The sequence below is a fragment of the Sebastes fasciatus genome, chromosome 4, assembly GCF_043250625.1.
Source record: "Sebastes fasciatus isolate fSebFas1 chromosome 4, fSebFas1.pri, whole genome shotgun sequence".
In the NCBI taxonomy this organism is placed as follows: Eukaryota; Metazoa; Chordata; class Actinopteri; order Perciformes; family Sebastidae; genus Sebastes; species Sebastes fasciatus.
The window spans coordinates 28,854,812-28,876,280 of record NC_133798.1 but is presented as its reverse complement, the minus strand read 5'-3'; the positions used below and the strand labels follow the sequence as shown (position 1 = coordinate 28,876,280).

Here is a 21,469-nt window from a genome sequence, read left to right as displayed (position 1 = left end):
CTTTTGATTTTACCTTTAATTACCAGGAAAGAAAACTGAATAATTCTCCCCTCTGTTGTGAACTTGGCGTGTGAATCTCTGGCATAAACTAATATTCATTGTTTATTTATTTTTGCTCCTGGTTGTGTATTTATTTCTCTTAGTTCTCTCCATTTCTCTCTCCTTCTCTCACTCACTGAAGGTCCTTTCAGACACAACTTGACAACGCTACCACTGCGTTCTGAAACACGTTATTTCAAACAACTTGCACCGAACCCTTCACGACGGCTTTTCGCTGAGTCAAGCAAAGCCCGACTTTGGCCGCTGCACGCTGTGGCTAGCGCAGCTTGATCATGAGCTCAAACTGCGCTGTGTCGCGAACATAGACTGCTCTCTTCTGCCGAGAAACCACAGTTGGTGTAGCTCTATTGTCGTCCGGGTGGAAACAGTAGGGATGATACACACTGTGTAATTCCAGAAACAGGTTGAGATAACGAAAAGGAAAAAAGGTGTGGTGAAATACGAGAAAATTGTGACTCCGGGTGGAAACAGGGAAAGAGTGATGAAAAACGTGAATCTCCCGGGGAAATTCGGGAGGGTAGGCAAGTATGGATGCAGCTGACACGCAGCCGAGCCGCAACTGAGCCACGATGCTCATGCAGGCAGTCTCGGGCGTAAACCTTCATTTTGTGCGGCTCGGAATATAGCATTTTGTGTTCAGAGTTTTGAGAAAGTAGCCAAAACACTGTAAAAAATAGAACATTATGAGTTTAAACAACTTATCAGCGTGGCTAAAGATACGATCATTGATTTTAGAAGACATGCCTGTAAACCTGAAGTCACAACCATTAAGGGTCGAACTGTTGAACATGTGCAATCATATAAATACCTTGGGACTATCATTGAAGCTACACTGAACTTCGAGGCAAATTGTGAAGCTGTGTGCAAGAAGGGGCACCAGGGTCTGTTCTGCTTAAGGAAGCTGTCCAAACCACGATGACGTTATATTATCCTGCTTTTATTGAGTCCGTTTTATCCTTTTCTCTCGTGTCATGGTTCGGTAATATGCCTCTGAAGGACAGAAATAGACTGAGTCAGATTGTTAAACGGTCCAGTCGGCTGATTGGTGAGTCACAGCTGAGTTTAGAGTCCCTGTATACCCGGCAGTTACAGCGGATAGCCAGCTTACATCTCAAACGACGACTCTCATCCTCTGTCCGGTGAGTTCCAGCCTATCCCATGTGGTCGGAGGTTTAGGGTCCCAAGGTGTAGAAGAAAGCGCTACAGGAACAGCTTTGATCCAGCTGCAATTGTACATTTAAATAAGTCCTAGCAACATTTGCACATATTTATAGAAAGTGTATCCTATCCTATCGTTTTATTCAGTCTTTTGTCCTGATATTTATTTTTGCTGGGTCCTGATCCCAGTAAGCCTTTGAGTACTCTTTGTCATGTCTTTTGTCTGTGCTCTACTGCAAAACAAATCTACTTACAGGTACAAACAAAGTCACCTGAACCTGAACCCTGAAAGAGCTGCACTGTAAAAATGGGCTTAATTGGGAAAAAAGGGCAGAAAAAACGTGGATGAGATGGACGAGACCAAGACTGACTGATGACATGAACATCACAAACAGCTTCAAAATGACCAGCAAGTTAAATCAACACTGAGCTTGAGCTGGTCGGTCCTCTAAAGCTGCACTTCATCATCACAGTTTGGTAAAAGTCATCTGTTTAATTACGTTTCTTTACTGAGCAGCATCAGATTCATAGAAGTTTAATTTCACACCTTTCTACCTCAGCGTACCTTCACATCTTCACTCATTAAACTCTATCCACAGTACGTACGTATGGAAACCAGCGCACTTTGTCATCTGTTAAACTATGCCATCGTTTTTAATATTCCAATCCCCTCCTCTGTTTTTTCCGGCTTTTATTCTTTTTTTGGCCCTTCTTTTGAGTTGGCGTTTGTTCCAACAGTTTCAAGCTTCTGTTTTTCTGCCAGATATTTTATACGATCTGCCAAGAACGTTGTTGTTTGAGGTCCTGTTTGTTTGCTTGTTGTTACTCAGCAGGATCTTTTAAAACGTGTTAACAGACTTAAATGAAATGAGGTGGAAAGTGAGAACATGGACCAAAGATCAAGTCAATATGTTTTGGTGCAGATCCCAGATTTGTTTTTGTAAGAATCCTTGAGCAGTTTGCTATTTTCCCATAAACTAGTGTAGATAGAATAAATGAACTATTGTGTAATATTAAAATAACTAGCAATCACATAAACAATCTTGAGGGAGGTACGCTCTTTCTGAAAGCAAAGAAAGGCCGTAATAATTTGAATTTTCTAAGCAAATTAATACCTGGTTGTAAAATTTACATTCAACATTTAAATGTTAAATGTAAACTTAAAAACTAAATATTTAGTGTTGTCTGTTATCACTGAATTTATACCTCTGAAACCCATCTGGCTGAATTTATGTGGTTTGAATTCCCCAATTTTACTTTGAGAGATGCCATATACAGTAAATAAAGTTATTTGACTTTGTATTTTACGTCATGCAGTTGGAGAGACTCAGCATCCATCTGTATTTGTCTTATAGCCCCGGTGCAGACACTCGCTGTCAATAAAGATAAATGTTTCTGAGACCTCGCAGCTTCTGCCGCCGACATTAAAAACCCTCCTTCCCCTCCCCTCCCCGCCTCGCTGCTGGGCTTTGTTGGCTGGGGTGTGGTCCTCACTCAGGTCCTCAGAGAACCCGGCTCACTGGCGTGATGAACAGGCCTCAAAGCTGTCGGCGTGAAGCCTCCTACTGTTATCTCTCATCTGAGCTGGACAGCGGGGGAGTTTGGAGGCAATGCGCCGCTTAAACGATGAAATATGACCCGTTGCCTGAGGCTGGTCACCCCCCCCCCACAACACAGCCCTCCTCTCCCTCGACAGCCCTGCTTTAAACATGACAAATGACAAAGGCACGCCAAGGGCAGCTCTGTGGTAACAAGAGGACCCAGAGTATCAGCCGAGGAATTATCCCGCTAATCTCCGAACGAAAGCGACGCATTTATATTCCACCTACGCTGTGAAACTTTAATGCAGCCTCAGACTGGGATAACCCGCAGTTTGAAAACTTCTAGCATCAAACAATCTCCTCAGCCTGCATGCAGAGAGGGCGTGTAAACAGGAATAATCCATGTGAAGCAGATCAGGGCTTGTCATGTCGAATCTCACAGCCGTCGCCTGTAAGCTTCTTTCTTCTCGCTCCACTCTTGGCGCAAACTGCCACTTCCACTCTCTCGCTGTGTGTTCTGTACCAGTTCTGTCAATCATGTCATCCTCGCTGCATCCAGACAACCTGGCTTCCCATCAGCCTTCTTCTCCTCCTCCTCCTCCTCCTCCTCCTCCTCCTCCTCCTCCTCCTCCCTCCTCCTCCCTCCTCCTCCTCCTCCTCCTCCTCCTCCTTCCCCTGTCTGTAGTTGCACCAAGTTGCCGAGGCAACAAGCGGATGCTGTGCTTTCCGTCATCGCTGCCCCTCCTCTGCTGGTGCCATTCAGCCACTTCCTGTGGCTGAAGTAGAGGCCACACAGTCCTCACTCTTTACTACTTGTAATACAGAAGATTCAGAAGCTGATATTTCCATAGCAGATAGATGAGAGGAGGAAGACTCTTTGCCTTAAATAGGAAAGACACATCGGCTGTATCCGAAACCTCATACTATACTAGCAGTACGTACTGATTTGACCAACATGTAGTATTCAGTATGCGAACAAAAGCAAAATCTACAGTATGCCAAAAGTACCCGGATGTCGTACTGATTTGGAAAAACTCTCCAGTATGCATCGGACCAGTCTATATCGCCTTCTGTATCCCACAATGCAAAGCGCTGGAACGGTACAGGCTACGGTTACAGCAGCCAAAAACAACTATTTTTTTACATTTTTCGTAGCTATTTCATCACTAAATTTACTTCTGAACATTTTTGAGGCAAGAAATCAACTGTGTAGACGTTTTCGGAGTTTAGAAGCTCCACAAACTGCCGTGACAGCTAGCTAGCGCCTGCCGAGGTCGCTATACCTCGCCAGCCAGGCAGTCACGCTCACAGACCGCTATGAGCTGGCTGGAGTTCTCTAGAAACCGGTCTGTAGACAAGAGGCTTTTATTTCCCTGTTCATGTCCATTATAAATTAATGGGAACCTTTGTTTATCTGCCTTTTTGAAGTTGAAAAGCTCCACAATCGCCCGCGGGCGTAGCTCGCTCGAGAGCCGGCCAGTCACGTTCACAAACCGGCTACAGAGCAGCAGAGAGGCGAGGGAAGAGGAGAGGGAAGAGGAGAGGGAAGAGGAGAGGGAAGAGGAGAGGGAAGAGGAGAGGGAAGAGGAGAGGAAAAGACGGGGCAAAGAGATTCCTGCTGAAACAACATGACCCTTCTTTAACATTACTCTAATATCTGGAGGGAGATCAGTCCACTGTTTAGTTTCTGATCAGTTGGAGTAAATGTTGTGGATCAATGTTTTATTTTCCCGTCTCCCCTCATTGATGATCCTGTTTGTCTTATTTCACTATGAGCTGTTAGAATAAATAGTTTAAACCTGCAGTATCTTATGAAGTAAACTAACATAACATAAACAACAAAATCAAAGTTGTATTTTTCGATAATATTGGAATAGTGGTATGAGTTTTTATCCAGTGTTTTAAAAGCTGGTTTAAAGGCAAAAGCCTGGACAAGCATACTGCTAAATACATCACTTTAACCGTTTCATAATACTGAGGAACGCAGTATGTAGTATGTACTGTATACTGCGTTAGGTTTCAAATACAGCCATCGTTTAACGCTGCAGAGCGTCACTGTCACAGTCGCAGATATTCTGTGAGTTCATCTGTCCCAGCAGGATGATGATAACAGGACATTCATTCACTTCTGAGCTCATGTTATCAGTCAAATCAACACATAGTTTAATCTTTTAAAACGTCCAATTACTCCCGGGTCATCCACCGTGTTGTTTTTAACCAGACAGCCTGTAATCTTTGTCTATTAAATCAAACTGTTGTGCAGGTGGATCTCCTACAGCTGCTCTAACAACGGTGTTTGTTTTCCCGGGTAATGCCCGGAGTCGTCGGCGTCCTGGAGGCCTCGTTTCTCATCCATCAGCCTCCCGGAGGTGTGACTGGCATTACTACCTTCTCTCATTTGGAAGCCAACGATTTCCTGTTCATGAGCCATTGATTTTCATTTGCATGGTTGATGGATGCGAAGCCGCTCGCCGTGCGCTGAGAAACACCAGATACCAACAATGCAGCATCAGTTTCAGATTGAAGGATCTCGCATGACTCCGACCAGTTTATGTTTGAAAGTCGGGAATTAGGTTCAGGTTTCTGATTAGGTAGTTAAATAGTAAATCTGGTTATTCTATATTTTTCTTGTCGACAAATTCACAAAAAGAATTGTGTTAGCCTGTCTCTCGAAACTTTCTGTCTTTCTGGTTCCTACTGAAGACGTAACTCTTTAAAAACACAAATATATAGTTTCATGTTTAACCCCGAGACCAGCGGGATCACGGACGATCCTGACCGACTGTACTGTCTTTCAGAGGATGTAGCAGGTTCAGTTTTAGATGGACGGTGAAGGTACTGATATCATATGAAACTAGAAAACCTAAGGAATCCATTGGTATAAGTAGTTAGGCTAAATTTTGGCGAAGAAAAACTGTCATGGTCATTTTAAAAGTGGTCCCTTGACCTCTGACCTCCAGATATGTGAATGAAAATGTGTTCTCTGGGTACCCACGAGTCTCCCCTTTACAGACATGCCCACTTTATGATAATCACATGCAGGTTTTTGAATGCAGTATAAATGTGTTATTTTCTCCTATTCTAAAATTGTGTGTTTGAATATTTCTGCATACTGGGGTCCCTAAACAGTCTTGAATTACTACGAAAAATTACACAAGGTAGTTAACATTAGCTCTACTTCAAATTGGTCCAACATTAAAAGGCTGCTTACATATTCATTTATCAGTAATAACAATAATCCAGTGATATAATTATAGAATAATATAACACATGCAGACCGGCGCCCGGCTCCCTCCATGTCGCTACAGAGTGAGCAAACAAGGAGCCCGGGAAAAGGGGCGCCGTTCTGCATTGCCCACTCGCGCTGCAGAGCCGGCCAAAAACACCAACATCTCACCCTCAGGGAGGGAAAAGACAGAAGAATCGTCAGCGAGTCAGTAAATAGTGAAGCGATCCGTTTCATTACTTTGTGTTCATGTAATAAATATACAAATGTCAATTAGATGGTAATCTGCATGAGAAATTATGCACAACAATAAAAGTTCAGTTATAACAATCATCTGCTTATGGTGATCAATTTGACAACAAAACGTCAACTTTTCCTGAGGAAGACATTCAGGCCTGGTTTCAGCTTTGTGCACTTTTCAGATAATCCAACGGCTTTTTATTATTTACTTAGTTTAGAAGTAGAAGAAGTTTCTGAGCCCATGAAAGAACAATTAATCCCTCAGTTTATCTGAAAAACAAATTTTGGAGATACATAGTTTTCACTGAACGTTGCCGATATGTGACACAACTTGATGGTTTATTCTGTAATCAGGTGAATGCTCAGCAGCCGGCCATGCTTCATTATTCTTCTCGCTATTATGAACTTTCAATCCAAAATGAGAGAAAATGTGTCTCTTTTCTACTGTTTATCGTTCCCTGCAGGAAAATGTGATCTATCTATGCAATCACAAGATTTAATGAAAATTCCTGAGCTGATCCTGAGGATCCATTTCATGATTCAGCCACACAAAAGATGGCATATCAGGTTTAAATATTTCAAACAATAAAAGTGTCAAAAGGCTTCAGTTTGGCTCAGGAGAGAGCGATTACAACACATACAGTTGTGACACGGTGCAGGGAAACGTTTTATCCGACTTTAACCTACTTAAGAGGAAATTTAAAAAGGGGAATATTGCAAACATCGGAGGCCATAAGCTGATTACTAAAAGTAATCAGAGCCTCGGTGTACATGGAAACTCAGCAGTCTGGATGTAAGAGCTGACGTGGAAATATTAACTTAAATTTACTCAAAGTTTATGTCGTCTTAATTTGTCATCATTACCTTGAAAATTAAGCGCTGAGAGTTGTGATTTAATGGACCGGTGTTATGCAGCGTATTGTATTCCAGTAAATTTGCTGCCTCTATAAAACCATGTATTGATTTAGCTGTAAAACTACACTCAAAATCCCAGTTGTTGGTTATATATCTCACAGATATAAAAAGTAATTCCTCAGCTAATTCTTCATGACAGATCGCCGCTGGTCAGAGAGCACGATGACAAAATGAAAACAAATATCAATCTGAGGGAAACTCTGAGTTATTGTTAAAAGTTTAAGAGCAGGGAGTCTCGTCAGGTCTTCAGTGTGTCGGCACTTTTCCCGACTCTGGTTTCAACGCAGCACCGCCACGCAAGCGATTAACATAACCGTGTTAAAACACTGGTGACACAAAGCCTGCTGGGAGCTCGGGGTCCAGAGCAAAGCCTCCCAGCAGCAGCAGAATTAGCCTGGATCAAAGCTCATTTCCAGTGCCGGATGTGGAGCAGATGTGACTTCCAGCTCCGCTCCACACGTCTCACTTAAACCTGTTTACACATTCAGATTTACTGATGCTGTCTGGTTTCATGTTTTCTCTTCACAGAGGGAGAGCTAACTGAGCAGCGACGGCCTACTTCTGCACAATCGGGCTCAAGGGCATCTCAGCACCTTTTATACAAAGGACACACATATAAACCTTTGATACCCAACATGGAGATGACCTCACCAAAGAGTGTAGAAGCAAAGAGACGAAACTCATGATGTAACTTCGTACATCATATATTTTTCCACTTTTCTTGTTAAAACCTATATTTGATTAGGTTTAAGTTTCCAAGAAAAGCTAATAGATTAAAAAAAAAGATTTTTGGCTATTCCGTTGATAAAAAAAAATAATTAAAAACTGAGTTTTCTTTTTACTATACACAGTGTGAGGATTACATACCAGAAACAGCTAACTATATAATGCAACAGCACCACTGACTACACTCTCTAAAGTGATGATAAAGTTGAATCAACGCCTTTTTGACAGTGTCAGTTGTTGTTTTCACTGCAGGGCTGATTGTCGAGGTGTTGTTTTTATTGTGACCAAAATTAGTCATAAAATAAAACAAATCCACATTCAGCGAATGTTTAGTCCTTCATTAGAATGAAAGTTAGAAATATGTGTATTCATGTCTGAACCTATAAAACTGCCTCCTGATGGAGTGGAAAGGGTTTCTTTTTTTTTCTCCACCTGCTGCCTTTAAGTGTGTCACTCCCTCCAGCGTTAACGCAGAGCCTTCATTGTGCCCTCAATATGTCAACTGACTGACGGCGTCGGGAGGCAGGGATCCGCCGCCGCTAAACGGACGCACGAGGACATATTACGCGTGGAGGTAATTCCCAGCTCGCTGGTGGGAGGAGATCAGTGTGAGCGTCAAACCGTCGGCTTTGATGTCGGTACGAGGGAGAGGAAGGAGACGAAGCCCCCAAAGAGGAACAACATCCACTGTGGTTGGACAACACCGACGCATCCTGTCACCCAGCATGCATCACAGCAGACAGGACGAGAGGCAGAGAGAGAACCTTATTTATTAAACAATGTATTTTCTAATTACTTTAATATTATGAATGTATAGAGGAGTAATGGCAGATGCAAAGGATCACCACAGTTATTACAATTGATCCTCAGGGAATGAATGTCTGAGCGGTGAAGCTCCTCGGTGCTGCAGCAGCCAGACGGCCGGCTCACCAGGAGGAGACGGTGAAGAAGAGAGCGAGTGAGAGAGAGTCGTTGTGTTGAGATAACTCTGGTCTCATTTGTGGTCTGATAAACAGTAAATTCATCTAAACTGGTTTCATCTAAACTGGGTTGAAAAACGATGCAATCTGGTTGCCATGGTGACGAATTACGTCTGACTATCAACCACACCCCCATTCTCTGTCTGGGAAAGAACGTTAACCAAAAAACAGGAAGTAAAACTGGCTGGAGGGGGGGTTTTAAGACCGAAGCCTCTGTGGGCATATTTAATTAGCGAGGCGTTAATACAAATTTAATGGAAATTAGTTTCAGCCCCGCATGAGTTCCATGAGTAGTCTTATAGATTAAGGACTCCCGGCTATTCTCTACCATCTGTGCTACAATTAGAGATTGTACTGAGAGAAATAATAAACTTCTTAATGTAAATATGACTTACAGCTGCTCATGTATATTTAGTGTGGATTTATGTATCTCTGTGTCCTGCTTTCTATTCCTGTATATGATTGTTACATGCTGCCATATATTTCCATTCAGACGATAATTATTCTCCAGTTAATGACTGTCTCAATAAATCCGTCTGGTGTTATTATGTACTCCCTAATAATCCTCTAATCCATACTTTCTTTTCCATAATTCCATGTTGACAATTTCAGCTTTCTTGTTCTTGTTTAAAGATTTTGTTTACTGCTCATTTCAAAGTGGACCAGTGGAGCAGCAGCGCTGACCTTTCAAAGCCTGAAATGTATTCCTTATTATAAAGCCTCCATCAGGTCCATTACTTTAGGAAGTGAAGTGTAAATGCTCAAAGAAATAACTGTCAGTTCATGTGTTAGTTAAGATATAAACACTAGCAGTAATGAGTTTCAGTTACAGTGTAAACACTAAGGGCGCTTTCACAAGCCATAGTCTGTTTGTTTAGTCTAAATCAGGAGGAGATTGATAGATTCGGTTCGTTTTCTATTTAGTCTGGTTTGGTTTCACAGAGCACAAATTAAAGTGGACCAAATAAAAATAATAAGTTACTGAAGAGCGTGTACGAAGGAGAGCTGCCACTTCTATGCAGGGAATCACAGACTTTGATGCAGTCGACGTTTTTTCACTTTGATTCGTAACTGATCGACTGTGAACACGAATCCTCCAGTTTATCTCCGATGGCTTTATGAATGTCACTAGTTTTGTGGACTTTATTTATCATATTCTGTGTGTTCTCATTGGCCAAGATGTCAAACAAACATCCGTCCATTACTTGCCAACCCTCCAGATTTTCCCGGGAGACTCCTGTTTTTCATTGCCCTCACCCGGTTTCCTCCCGGGGTCACAATTCTCCCATATTTCTCCCTCTATCTCAACCTGTTTCTGGAACTGAACAGTGTGTATAATCCCGACTGTCGTTTTCCGGTGGAATAGAGCAGTCTATGCTCGCGACACAGCGCAGTTTGAGCTCATGTTCAAGCTGCGCTCGCCACAGCGTGCAGCGCCCAAAGTCGGGCTTTGCTCAATGCAGCGAAAAGCCGTCGTGGTGCGGCGCGAGGCGTTAGAAATAACAGGTTTCAGAGCTCAGTGGTGGCGTTGTGTCTGAAAGGACCTTCAGTGAGTGAGAGAAGGAGAGAGAAATGGAGAGTACCAAGAGAAAGAAATATTCAAGCAGGAGCAAAAATAAATAAACGATGAATATTAGTTTATGCCAGAGATTCCCACGCCAAGCTCACACCAGAGGGGAGAATTATTCAGTTTTCTTTCCTGGGAGTTAAAGGTAAAATCAAAAGATTAACATAAAAATGCTGTTGCAGTGTACTTATTATTTTGTTATTTTCACTCTTTTAAAGTCACCAGAATGCAGTAAACAAAGTCTCTGAAACTCTCATTTTTGACTCATTTTGGTTTTGAAATCCAACATATTTTTAAGGCCTCAAGTTTGGCAGGTATGATCAGTCCTCTCCCACTTATGTTAATCTGTCGTTAACCTGTGTCCATCTCAACAAACGTCTGCTCAGGCAGCCTGCGTTTGGGTTCTCTTGAAAACGGTCCGACACCACCTCTAACACTCGGTCTTGGACCAGTTGTTTTGGTCCGCACCAGAGTACGATTACTGCATTCACTACTGCACAAACGAACCACACCAGAGTTCAATTAAAACAGTCTAAATGTTAGCTTGTGAAAGCGCCCTAAATAATTTAGTGCCACTTAGGGCTGTAAGTGTTGTGTTAGTTGTGTGAGATGTTAGTGTATTCGTACCAAACCTCCTTGTTCCGCTGCACGCAGCTGCAAGCAGACTACACGGTATGTAGATTAATGCACGTAATGTGGAAACCATAGCGAGAGTTCCGCCTGGAAACTTTTAGCCGTACGCCGTTAGCAACATGTGCAACAACGCGTTATTATCGCCTTAACTTTGACAGCCCTAATATAAATATATACCGCGTATATAGATTGCGTTCAGGCTCATAGGGTGTTAACAGATCCATTATATACTCTGGGGCCAGTTCAAGTTGTGCTTTAAGTGAGTAATTACATTTTAAAATTGATTCTAAAAGGTAAGGGAAGTCAGTGCAATGATGCCAGGACGGGTGTAATGGGCTACCTTTTGTTAATGCCCATTAAAAGTTCTGAACCTTTTCACAGCTTAACAATTTTAATCAGCGTCGTTCAATTAGATGCTAAACAATGTGCTCCTCCTTTATTTTGTCTTTTATTTAATCTGCTGAGCGTCTTAATGTTTTAAGCGTTGCTATGGGAAACCAGTGAGTGTTTCCAGAGATGATGTAGAAATGCTTCGACCTGCTGTGTGGACTTGTCGTGGTTCACACAGCAGAGTCACACTGGCTTCTTGAGAGATTCACGAGCAAAATGAGGAACATTTAAACTTGAATGTAATGTGATTACATGGTTATTAGAGAAAGTAGGTGTCACTCTCACCTCTGTAATCTCCAGCACCCAAAACTCAGACAGCTTTAAGGCTCAGAATAAATCAGGAGCTGAGAATCTTGCCATATGAGAAGCATCCAGTGAGCATGTTTTCATCCGTGAAACAGTTAATTTTAATAAGTAGTGTCATTTCAGTGCACTACAAAGACTGCCTTTGTTCTTGTTATTTTTCTCCCATTTAACTACATGCCTCCTTCTCCAACGTCTCCAGAGATCAGGACAGACGCCAAAACCTCCTGTTTAGTTTTTTTTGTTGTTGTTTTGTTGAGTTGATTTTTCACAAATGCTAAAACACACTGGGGGGTGGGGGGGACAAAAAAAAAGAAAGGAAATGAAGCACAAACTGTTCAGGTGAGGAGACATAAAAAAGCCTGTGGGGTTTCTAAAAACATCTCAACCTGAACGAGACGCCAAACAGAGATGCAAATGACGAGAATGAAGAAACAACAACGCAGAAATAACAAGAGAGGAAGCTTAAGGAATAAAATATATGAGCCCTGTGTTTGTGTATGTTTGAGAGGACAGACAGTGCATGTTGGGTAATGGAGTTAAAATTTGTTTCTGTTTCTTTTGAGTGTATGATGTAGTTAAAATAACAAATTACATTTTTGTTCGCTTTCTGTTGAAGAATGTGGTGAACGCTCACATACTGCGTGACTTTGAGATGACTTTTAAGGTTTTGAATACTTCGGTTCGCATGATGTTTTTAAGAAAAGTAATTTTATTTTTCATGCATTTTCCTACGAATGTCCAGCAACACCAGCGATCAGAGCGCCTGCGGTCTTTAGGCAATAACACTATTTGGTTAAAGAAAAGATTGTGGTTTGGGTTAAAATAACTACGCGGGTGGAGTTACTTAAGTACTAAGGCTGTCAAAGTTAACAACGCGTTAACGCAAATTCGTTTGAACACCACTCATTTCTTTAACGCATTAATGCAACCTGTGATTTTTATGTTGCAGCGGCTCAGTTTTAGCTAAAGTTTAGCTAAAGTGAAGATACTGGTATCATATGAAACAAGAAAACCTAATGAATCCATTGGTACCAACCATGTCATACTAGCTTTTTATAAAGGAGGCTAAATAACGCTCAACATTTTGGTGAGGAAAAACTGCCATGGCCATTTTCAAAGGGGTCCCTTGACCTCTGACCTCCAGATATGTGAATGAAAATGTGTTCTATGGGTACCCACGAGTCTACCCTTTACAGACATGCCCACTTTATGATAATCACATGCAGTTTGGGGCAAGTCATAGTCAAGTCAGCACACTGACACACTGACAGCTGTTGTTGCCTGTTGGGCTGCAGTTTGCCATGTTATGATTTGAGCATATTTTTTATGCTAAATGCAGTACCTGTGAGGGTTTCTGGACAATATACGTCATTGTTTTGTGTTGTTAATTGATTTCCAATAATAAATAAATACATACATTTGCATAAAGCAGCATATTTGCCCACTCCCATGTTGATAAGAGTATTAAATACTTGACAAATCTCCCTTTAAGGTACATTTTTAACAGATAAAAATGTGTGATTAATCACGATTAAATATTTTAACCGATTGACAGCCCCAATACTTACAGTATATACAGTATACAGTATATAAAATGTTATAATGTGTGCAACAAACTGTTAAAATAACATAATTAGTAAACATTATTAATTATCATTCCGTTGTTTGTTAACATTAAAAAAAACTATTAACTAAGTTTACTAACTATAAATTTCCAATTTATAATTGATGGTTATTATAAAGTGTTACCTTGGTCTCCACCAGGTCCTGAGGGAAATATCCGTCTCTTTAGCTGCCAGATGCTCCTCTATGTTCACCAGCTCGTCTCTAACTGTCTGTCTGCCGCTGAGCAGGTAGTGAACAGTCGCTTATCAGAGCTTGTTTGATGAAAACAGCTGGAAACAACGCTAATGAGAGCCGCAAGAGCAGATCAAAGAGTAAAGTTGGGGCTGTGAAGAGATCCATTGTTAATATAAAAATATTGATCATTGCTGCTTTAACTGATTGATCTAAACATGGGAACTTAATGTTTCATTAAAGTCAGATTTTAATATGATTTAAGGCAAACAAATGCATTAAAATAAAAGTGAAATGACATGTAAAAGGAGATAAAATGGAGAGTACATTTCGACGATATTGATTAAAGCAATAACGTCATGTTTTCATCAGTTTGGGGCTTTAAATCAAGTAAAAAGATCAAAATTAGGTGGACTTCCTCCAGCAGTTACACACCTTCATACAGTACGATCACACATTTAGTCATATTTCCTCACTCGGTTTAATCTGCTGTCAGACGGCGGCCGCCTCCTTCAACAAAAGACGGTGAGCGAGGAGATGAGTGGAGCGAGCTGTGGCGTCACTCTGCTCGGCAGCCAGTTTTATATATTTATATCTGGTCAGTTTCCTGTTCAGCAGAGCAGGAAATGAAGTATTCACATCCTCTTGCAGGTGAGATTGATGGCCTCGCCGATCGCTAATTAGCTAGTAAATAATCAGGTGTAGTACAGTAAAGCAGAGAGAGTAGAAGGACCTTATCACTGCTGTTCACCAGCTGAACATTCAGATTTAACAGATTCCTCTCTGGAAGACACGGTTTGTTCGTCCATGTGTGTGTGGTGCTATCTTTGTGACCTATTTCAGTTTTAAACCGTCTTAATGAGGACATTTCTGCGTTTTGACCAGCCTTCACTCCTTCAAAGAGCTGCTGAAGGTTAAGACTTGGAAATCTATAAGAATCTATCCACCTTATTCCTAGCTCCCATGATGCCTTGCGTGAATTATGGGCACAACTTCCAGCGCGTCGCGTCACTGAACCGGAACCAGCGTTTTGCATGGTAACGGTACGCTAATCCTCTCTCCTAGAGCGATTGTATTAAAATGTAGTAAAACATGTGTGAACACCACCTATTACAGCTCAAACAGGATAATGTGATCATAGCTCTGCCTTCTGCCATGGAGGGATGGGAGGACGAAGCCTCAGATAACCTACACTAGCATATTTAGCTACGTTATTGACTCCGTTGCTACAGACTCGGTTTTAAAAATAGAGTGAAGATACTGGTATCATATGAGACTAGAAAACCTAAAGAATCATTGGTACCAACCATGTCATACTAGCTTGTCATGAAGGAGGTTAAATAACCTTCCAAAGCATGGCCATTTTAAAAGGGGTCCCTTGACCTCTGACCTCCAGATATGTGAATGAAAATGGGTTCTATGGGTACTAACGAGTCTCCCCTTTACAGACACGCCCACTTTATGATAATCACATGCAGTTTGGGGCAAGTCATAGTCAAGTCAGCACACTGACACACTGACAGCTGTTGTTTGCCATGTTATGATTTCAGCATCTTTATGTATTGTGTTGCGTGGCATTTTGTGCCGGCTAAATGTTGTGTTGTTAGCTGCTGATTTAATTACATTTATTTTATGTTTCATAAAATGTTTTTTGTATGGCTATGGAAGTACTGAAAAATAGATTCCTCTCATTGAGTAGGTAGGTGATTAAAGGCTAAAGGAGCTTTTGAAGCAGTTATTTATCATGTGAAAGAAGGTTACTTTAAAGATTGTTTCAAATGCTGTATTTGTTTGATTTAATTGGCGCTCATTCAAGATATGAATGAAGGGCTGAATGACTTAAAGAGTGAAGACAGGTCAGATATTATTTTATAATGAAGATGTCTTTGTGTCCCTGGCACCAAACGGGGAATAAATAACAGAATAAACAACAACAAAACATTGGCTATCATTGGCGAAATTTTGTATTTTAAACATCGGTATCGGCCCAGAATTTTGCAATCGGTGCATCCCTAATTATAGTTACTGAGTGGATTTTCTTTTACAGAGTTTATGCTACCAAGAAACAGCAAACAGCAGCTCGGAGCTGCAGACACTCGTATGCTGTCACTGACATCCTCGACTCAAAGCAAAAAGCGACAGGACGCCGCCACCGCCGCCGCCGCAGAGGAATGTAGCTCGGCGCTTTTGAAGGTTTCAACGGCTGCTGAGTTTTCAGTGAATATTCATAGACTGTGGAACTTCACCACCACACCGTCCCCTGCTGATCCGAGATGGCTGTCATCAAACCCTTTTAACATAAACAAAAACGAGGCGAGCCAGGAGCCGGGACTCTATTCATCTCTCCTGCCGCAGATTCATAAGCGACGGGAAACATTTCCTCCCCGTCCTGGAGAAAATGATGTTTTGCAGAACTCAGTTCTGAGGCAAATGGTTCTGTTCACAGCCGAACATAAAATCAATCAGGTTTGTAATGGTGTGTGTTGAGAGCATGACAAACACCCATGGTAGTGCTCAGCTCTCTGTGCACCCGCTCACAATCATTCTCCTTAGCCGGCACGCACTGAAAACGAGAGGCGTTCTGTAAATAAGATATTACTCTACGGACCGGCGTATTCCCTTGAACAATTTTCCTTTAAAATGAGTCCCAATTATAAGCAGGAGTCAGTCCCCTACCTTCCCCTGCAGTGAAGTCGTATCACATTTGAAATTTAAATCTGAGGCGATATTCTTGGCAGATGATAGATGCGGCTTTATGGGGGATTTTAACTAAACCCCCAGCGAGGAGGAGAGTCGATACAGATCTGGTCCACGTGCGGAGGACTCGGCTATCTGTTGCTTTAAGGAAACATCTACTCCTTCAAAGGGCTGCCAGGTAAACAGGTGGCGTTGAGATCAGAAGACAAACAGACAAGGATGGGGACGGGGGGGAAATGCCACAAGGACGGCGGGCTGAATTTAAATGTCAGAGTGTTTCTGCGCTCAGATGAACTTTACAGAACCAGTGTCTCCATTTCCCTATTTGAGCTCTATATTTCTTAGTGCCAGTCCAGCTGTGTGATGCTGCACAGCTGGATCATTACCCTCCGCCAGAGGAAGGACGACGACTCTTCAATTCAGCCACAACACAAGAGCAGCTCAGTTTAGGTTAAATTACTGTTCAGGGCTGGTCTCCTGCTCTCTGCGCTGCCAGGAATAGACGCTCAGAAACATCTCTGTTCCCAGCAAACAAAACAAACTGTCACTAACAAAGAGAGACTGCCATCGAGGGGTAATTATGGAGGAGGGTTTGTCCTCCTGTCACCAGCCTGTGTACTCCACAGGCTGCACAGCAAACACCTCAAATGAAAAAAACAAAAAAACGACAGCATCGCCCGCGCGCTATCAAACAGCTCGGAGCTGCAGTCAAATCTGTCAAATTCCACTTGTGAAATCTCACTTTCGCTGGTCTTTGCAGGCGAAGGGTCTGCGGCGTCTCCAGCATGGGCGCCGGAAGTACTGGGAGTACTTTACGGCCCTGTCACACTTTTTTAAGTCGCGAATCACTGTATCCCCGCAAATGCCCCTATATACTGCGACACAGTAAAAAGATGTTTCAATCATTCCCATCCACCCCGTGCATGTCCACACTGGAAGTGTTTTTTACTTGTGTGTGCTGTAGTCATGTGCAAAAAGGGATTTTAAATGCTCACAGTCTCCCGACCCGTTATGAAAGCCCGTCCCGCAAAAATCCAACCGGCCAACTTTATGCATTATAGTAGCACAATTTTCAGGACTGAGTGATGCGGCACTCTACAAGGGACTGATCCTGCTGCTGAGAGCAGCTAGAAGCACATCCTCAACATCCTCCACATCTTAACACTGAATTTTAACAAAATAGTAGCCTTGTGTAGGTCTGTGCTGTCTGTTTTAGCCTAGTGTTAGGCTGCACTGTGTAGAGAATGAATGGAGACCACAGTTCCAAGATTTAACCTATTTTATTACAAGGCTGTGTTGAATACTCGTTTCTGATTGGTCAATCACGGTGTTCTGCGGTCTGTTATTTCTTTATAGCAGACTGTTGCTATGTAAAGCAGACCGTTGCTATGTATGACAGACCGTTGCTATGTATAGCAGATGGTTGCTATGGGCGTAGTTCTGATGTCGGACTCTGGAGGACCGTTTTTGTGTCAAATTATTGATTTTTATTAGGTAAGTAGCCGTGTAATAAGCTGGATAATGTACAGCTAGCGGGTCATTGTTGTTAAATAAACCCCTTCAGGGCGATGAGAGACCCCGACGCGAAGTGCAGCATCGCCCTGTCGGGGTTTCTTTCACAACAATGACCTGCTAGCTGTACATTATCCCTTCCTCCACTCGCTTTGAGCGCTGACCAGCTGAGCTGAACCCCTGGATGCTCACTGGATGCTTTTGTAATGTGTCTGTTCAGAACATGCTGGTTTATGTTGGCAATTGTCATTTTTGTGCTGGTTTATAGTTTTGACCAGTAGTGAGGTGTCTGTTACATGTCTTGTGACCAGCTGCATTTTACTGTGCATTCACTTATATGCCCCCCCACGCCCACTTCTCAAGTGAATCCGGCGCTGTTGAACTTTCACAGAAGCGGCACGTTAATGGAACAGCCGACGTCTGAGACAGAGGACGGACTTCTGAGAGGCCTCAGGTCCGCGTTCAGACGGAGAAATTTGCAGTAAATCTCCGGCGAGGTTTGCCTAATGAGCGGTGACGGCTCGTCATGCACCGAGCCCGTGATGTTGTTCTGCACCGTTTGACTGGACCACATTCCACCTGCCTGCATCGCACTGTTATTCCCATTATGTTCAGTTCACAGCTGGTGTCGCTTTTGTGACATCAGCTCACTTCCACAGGAACGTATCAGCGCTGTGTCACAGTCGGAGCAGTGCAGGTGCTTTTGTAATGACAAAAAAACAACTGAACTGTTGAGTCCCACAGCACACCTGTGCTTTATCCTGAAGGCTCAGACGTGCTCGTAGCCACACAGGCGGGTTTTTGCAGGATGTGTAACAGCAGTTGCAGATAAAACGTGTTTACACGAGTAAGAGCAGCACATAATCCTACAGAGCAGCTGTTCTTTTTCCAACCTGGTACCTCGTCATCTCATGTTTGAGGTGTTTTACTCAAGTCCTGCTCGGATCAGAGAATAGAATTACATAACTATACAAAATCAACTTTTTCTCCACTCTAATCTACAATAACGTTTTTGCCGCTACAACATGTGCCTCCCGTCAATGACAGAAGTCTGTGTATTAGGGTCAAAGTCAGGGGTGAAAGTAGGCCGGTACGATCCGGTACCACTAAAAGCTTCAGCGCCGGTACGCAGTACCGGGAAGAACGGACAGCAGCTGCCTGCTGAAACCCGTCACAATCACATTTCAACAAGAAAACACACCTGCTGACATCAGGTCAACATACAGCTAGCTGCCTCCACTAAGGAGGTTATGTTGTTGGCTTGGTTGGTTGGTCTGTCTGCTTGTTTGTTTGTACACGCATTATGTTTCACTATCATTAACATTGTGATAGGGCAATTGTGCTGCATTCATGTGGTGTCGGAACAATTGAAAGAATGAGTTCCCGACTGGGAAATTTCATGTGAACACCCCCTGAAGTTGGATTCAAAAACAGCTAGCGTGTTGTTTAAGCAATAAAATACAACACATCTTCTTTGTATCATATATGTTGTTTCCACATTACGACTTAAAGCTCATGAACACACCAAAGAACGACTTCCCGACGTGGGAAATGGGACCATCTGAGGAGCACAACATAACTATATTTCTAAATATTTCACAAGCTTCTGATCGGCTGAGAGTTGAAACAGATCAACTAGCTCATTTGCCACAGCGTCATTAAGCATCCAAAAGTTTGATCGACAAAAGCAAGATGCCGTCAAAAAAGTCAAAACACCACAAGTGTATAATATGGATGTATAAGAACTTACCTTCCCTTCAAAATATGTGTTTCTGGCTAGATATGAGCTTGTGTCAAAGAACTGAAATGTTGCTGCCAGACCGACTGCTTGGCTTTGACAGTTTGACAGAGAAATTATATCAATTATATGAATTTCTGTGATCTCCCTGCAGCCATGAAAGGCCAGATAAAGACCGGTCCTATTGTTCCCAGAGAAGTGAGCTTTCAAAAGCAGCTGTCGTTTCCAAAGAGCAAAATAAAGATATAAAAAATGTTATTGCTGCTCAACTTTTCAAAACACTTCAGCTGATTTTAATCATCCGTGTATTTTGTGCAGTCGCATGTATGAAAGATACACCTGAGTGTATCATGGTAGATTTTCCATGTAAGTCCTTTTCTTTTTAACTTGATTTCATGCTGCGTTGTGTGTTTTGTAAAGAAACTGTTTTTGTCAACAGGTCACTCACATGACGGAGACGATGTCGCCTCGCTGGACCTCATACTTCCTCACGCTCCAACGGTTCAACAGGACGACGTCACAATCAGACCCTCCGCCTGGGTTCAGGAAAGGCTGCTCACACACACAGAAATAGAAATACAGATTATAAAAAAACAATACTCATAATACGCTCCTTCACTGCGTACAGGAGTCATCCCACTCTCACCCACTACATCAACACATACAGTAAGTCAGACACATGAGGTGGTGAGCAGCGGTGAGTCACTGGAACGAGTAATAGAGCAGAACTAAACACTCTAAATATAGTTCGGTCAAAAGGTCAACAACACAAACACATGTTTCAGTAGGTCTGTTTGTCCGGACACGTACATAAATGGAAAGCACCACTACAAAAACAGAAACCTGAAGTCTGTAGCCACAGTAGCGCCCCTGTGAGGCTGTAATATTCACTACACACCAAGAAACCAAAGGGATGAACTGGATGGTGATGAACGACAGACGAGAGACAACGTTGCTCTTCTGAGAGTAAATAAAAAGGGTTTATCATCTGTATGCTGGTCTGTGTCAGCTCTGTATCGTCACAAACCTGAACAATAGAGGTGCTAAACGTCATGTCTGTTAGCTAACAATCAAACAAGAAGGAGCAGCAGTTAACCAGGTGTTTTGATATTATTAAAAAGGAGGAAGCAGACGAGTACCTAATCAACTGTTGATACAACATGATGTGTATATATACATACATCTCAATGGATTTAATCTGGTTAAATAAAGGTTAAAAAGGTACCATATGTACGTTTCTACATATATAAATGTGTTTTAAAGGGACTGTCTGTAACCTTTTAAGCGTATAAATGTAGCGGGTCGCCACACATGCGCGTTCGCATATGCGCGCTCGCGTGTGGCCGCTGTCTCGTCTCCTTCACTCAGACAGAGCGCGCGTTCTCGCGTACTCGCTCCACCTCTAGACGTGAACGCGTGCTCACTCCACACTGCAGAAGAGTTAGTTTAGCTCTGAGAATATCTAGTGAATGTACAGGGGACGTTTGTGCAGAAATAAATGCTGCAGCTCCTCCAGACCAACAGAGGTTTCCCGTGTCTTGTAAAGTGTCGGGGCTCCTCCACGTGTTACGTTGTCGTCTTGTTACCGACCGGGTGCCGGTGTCTCCCTGCGGCTGCCGGCTGCGGTCGGGAGGCGATAACGTAACTCGTTGAGTAGCCCCGCTGCCTGAGCCTGCGCTGAGGCAGGAAAAGCCAACACTAGGATCAGCAGTGATTCATGGAGAGACTTTTGTCTGGTCAGCTAACATTACTGCCAAGCAGCTGAAATATAGAGTGATATTGTGGTTTTAGCTGACATGTGTCGCCTCACTGTTTTGAGCGATGCTCGTCCATGTCTATTGAGAGCGAGCAAGCGCGAGCTCGACGCTGACTTTCGTTGATTTCACGGCCACAGGTGTCGCTGTTAACAAGCATTTCTGAAAGTTACAAATAGTCCCTTTAATAAAAAAAATTTATTGTTCAATTATTAACCGAACCAAAAAA

General features: G+C 42.6%; 2 protein-coding genes across 4 annotated transcripts in view; one reads left to right on the top strand and one right to left on the bottom strand.

Annotated features, from left to right (window-relative positions):
* The window catches only part of LOC141766518 (nuclear factor 7, brain-like), a 202,275-nt gene that overhangs the window by 22,250 nt on the left and 158,556 nt on the right, over positions 1-21,469 (top strand). The window lies entirely within an intron of this gene.
* Positions 1-21,469, bottom strand: part of immp2l (inner mitochondrial membrane peptidase subunit 2) — a 147,668-nt gene that overhangs the window by 101,954 nt on the left and 24,245 nt on the right. For all 3 annotated transcript variants that reach the window (XM_074633432.1, XM_074633433.1, XM_074633434.1), the window contains exon 3: positions 19,935-20,038. In XM_074633432.1, coding sequence (XP_074489533.1) covers positions 19,935-20,038 — 104 coding nt within the window. The remainder of the gene's footprint in view (positions 1-19,934; positions 20,039-21,469) is intronic.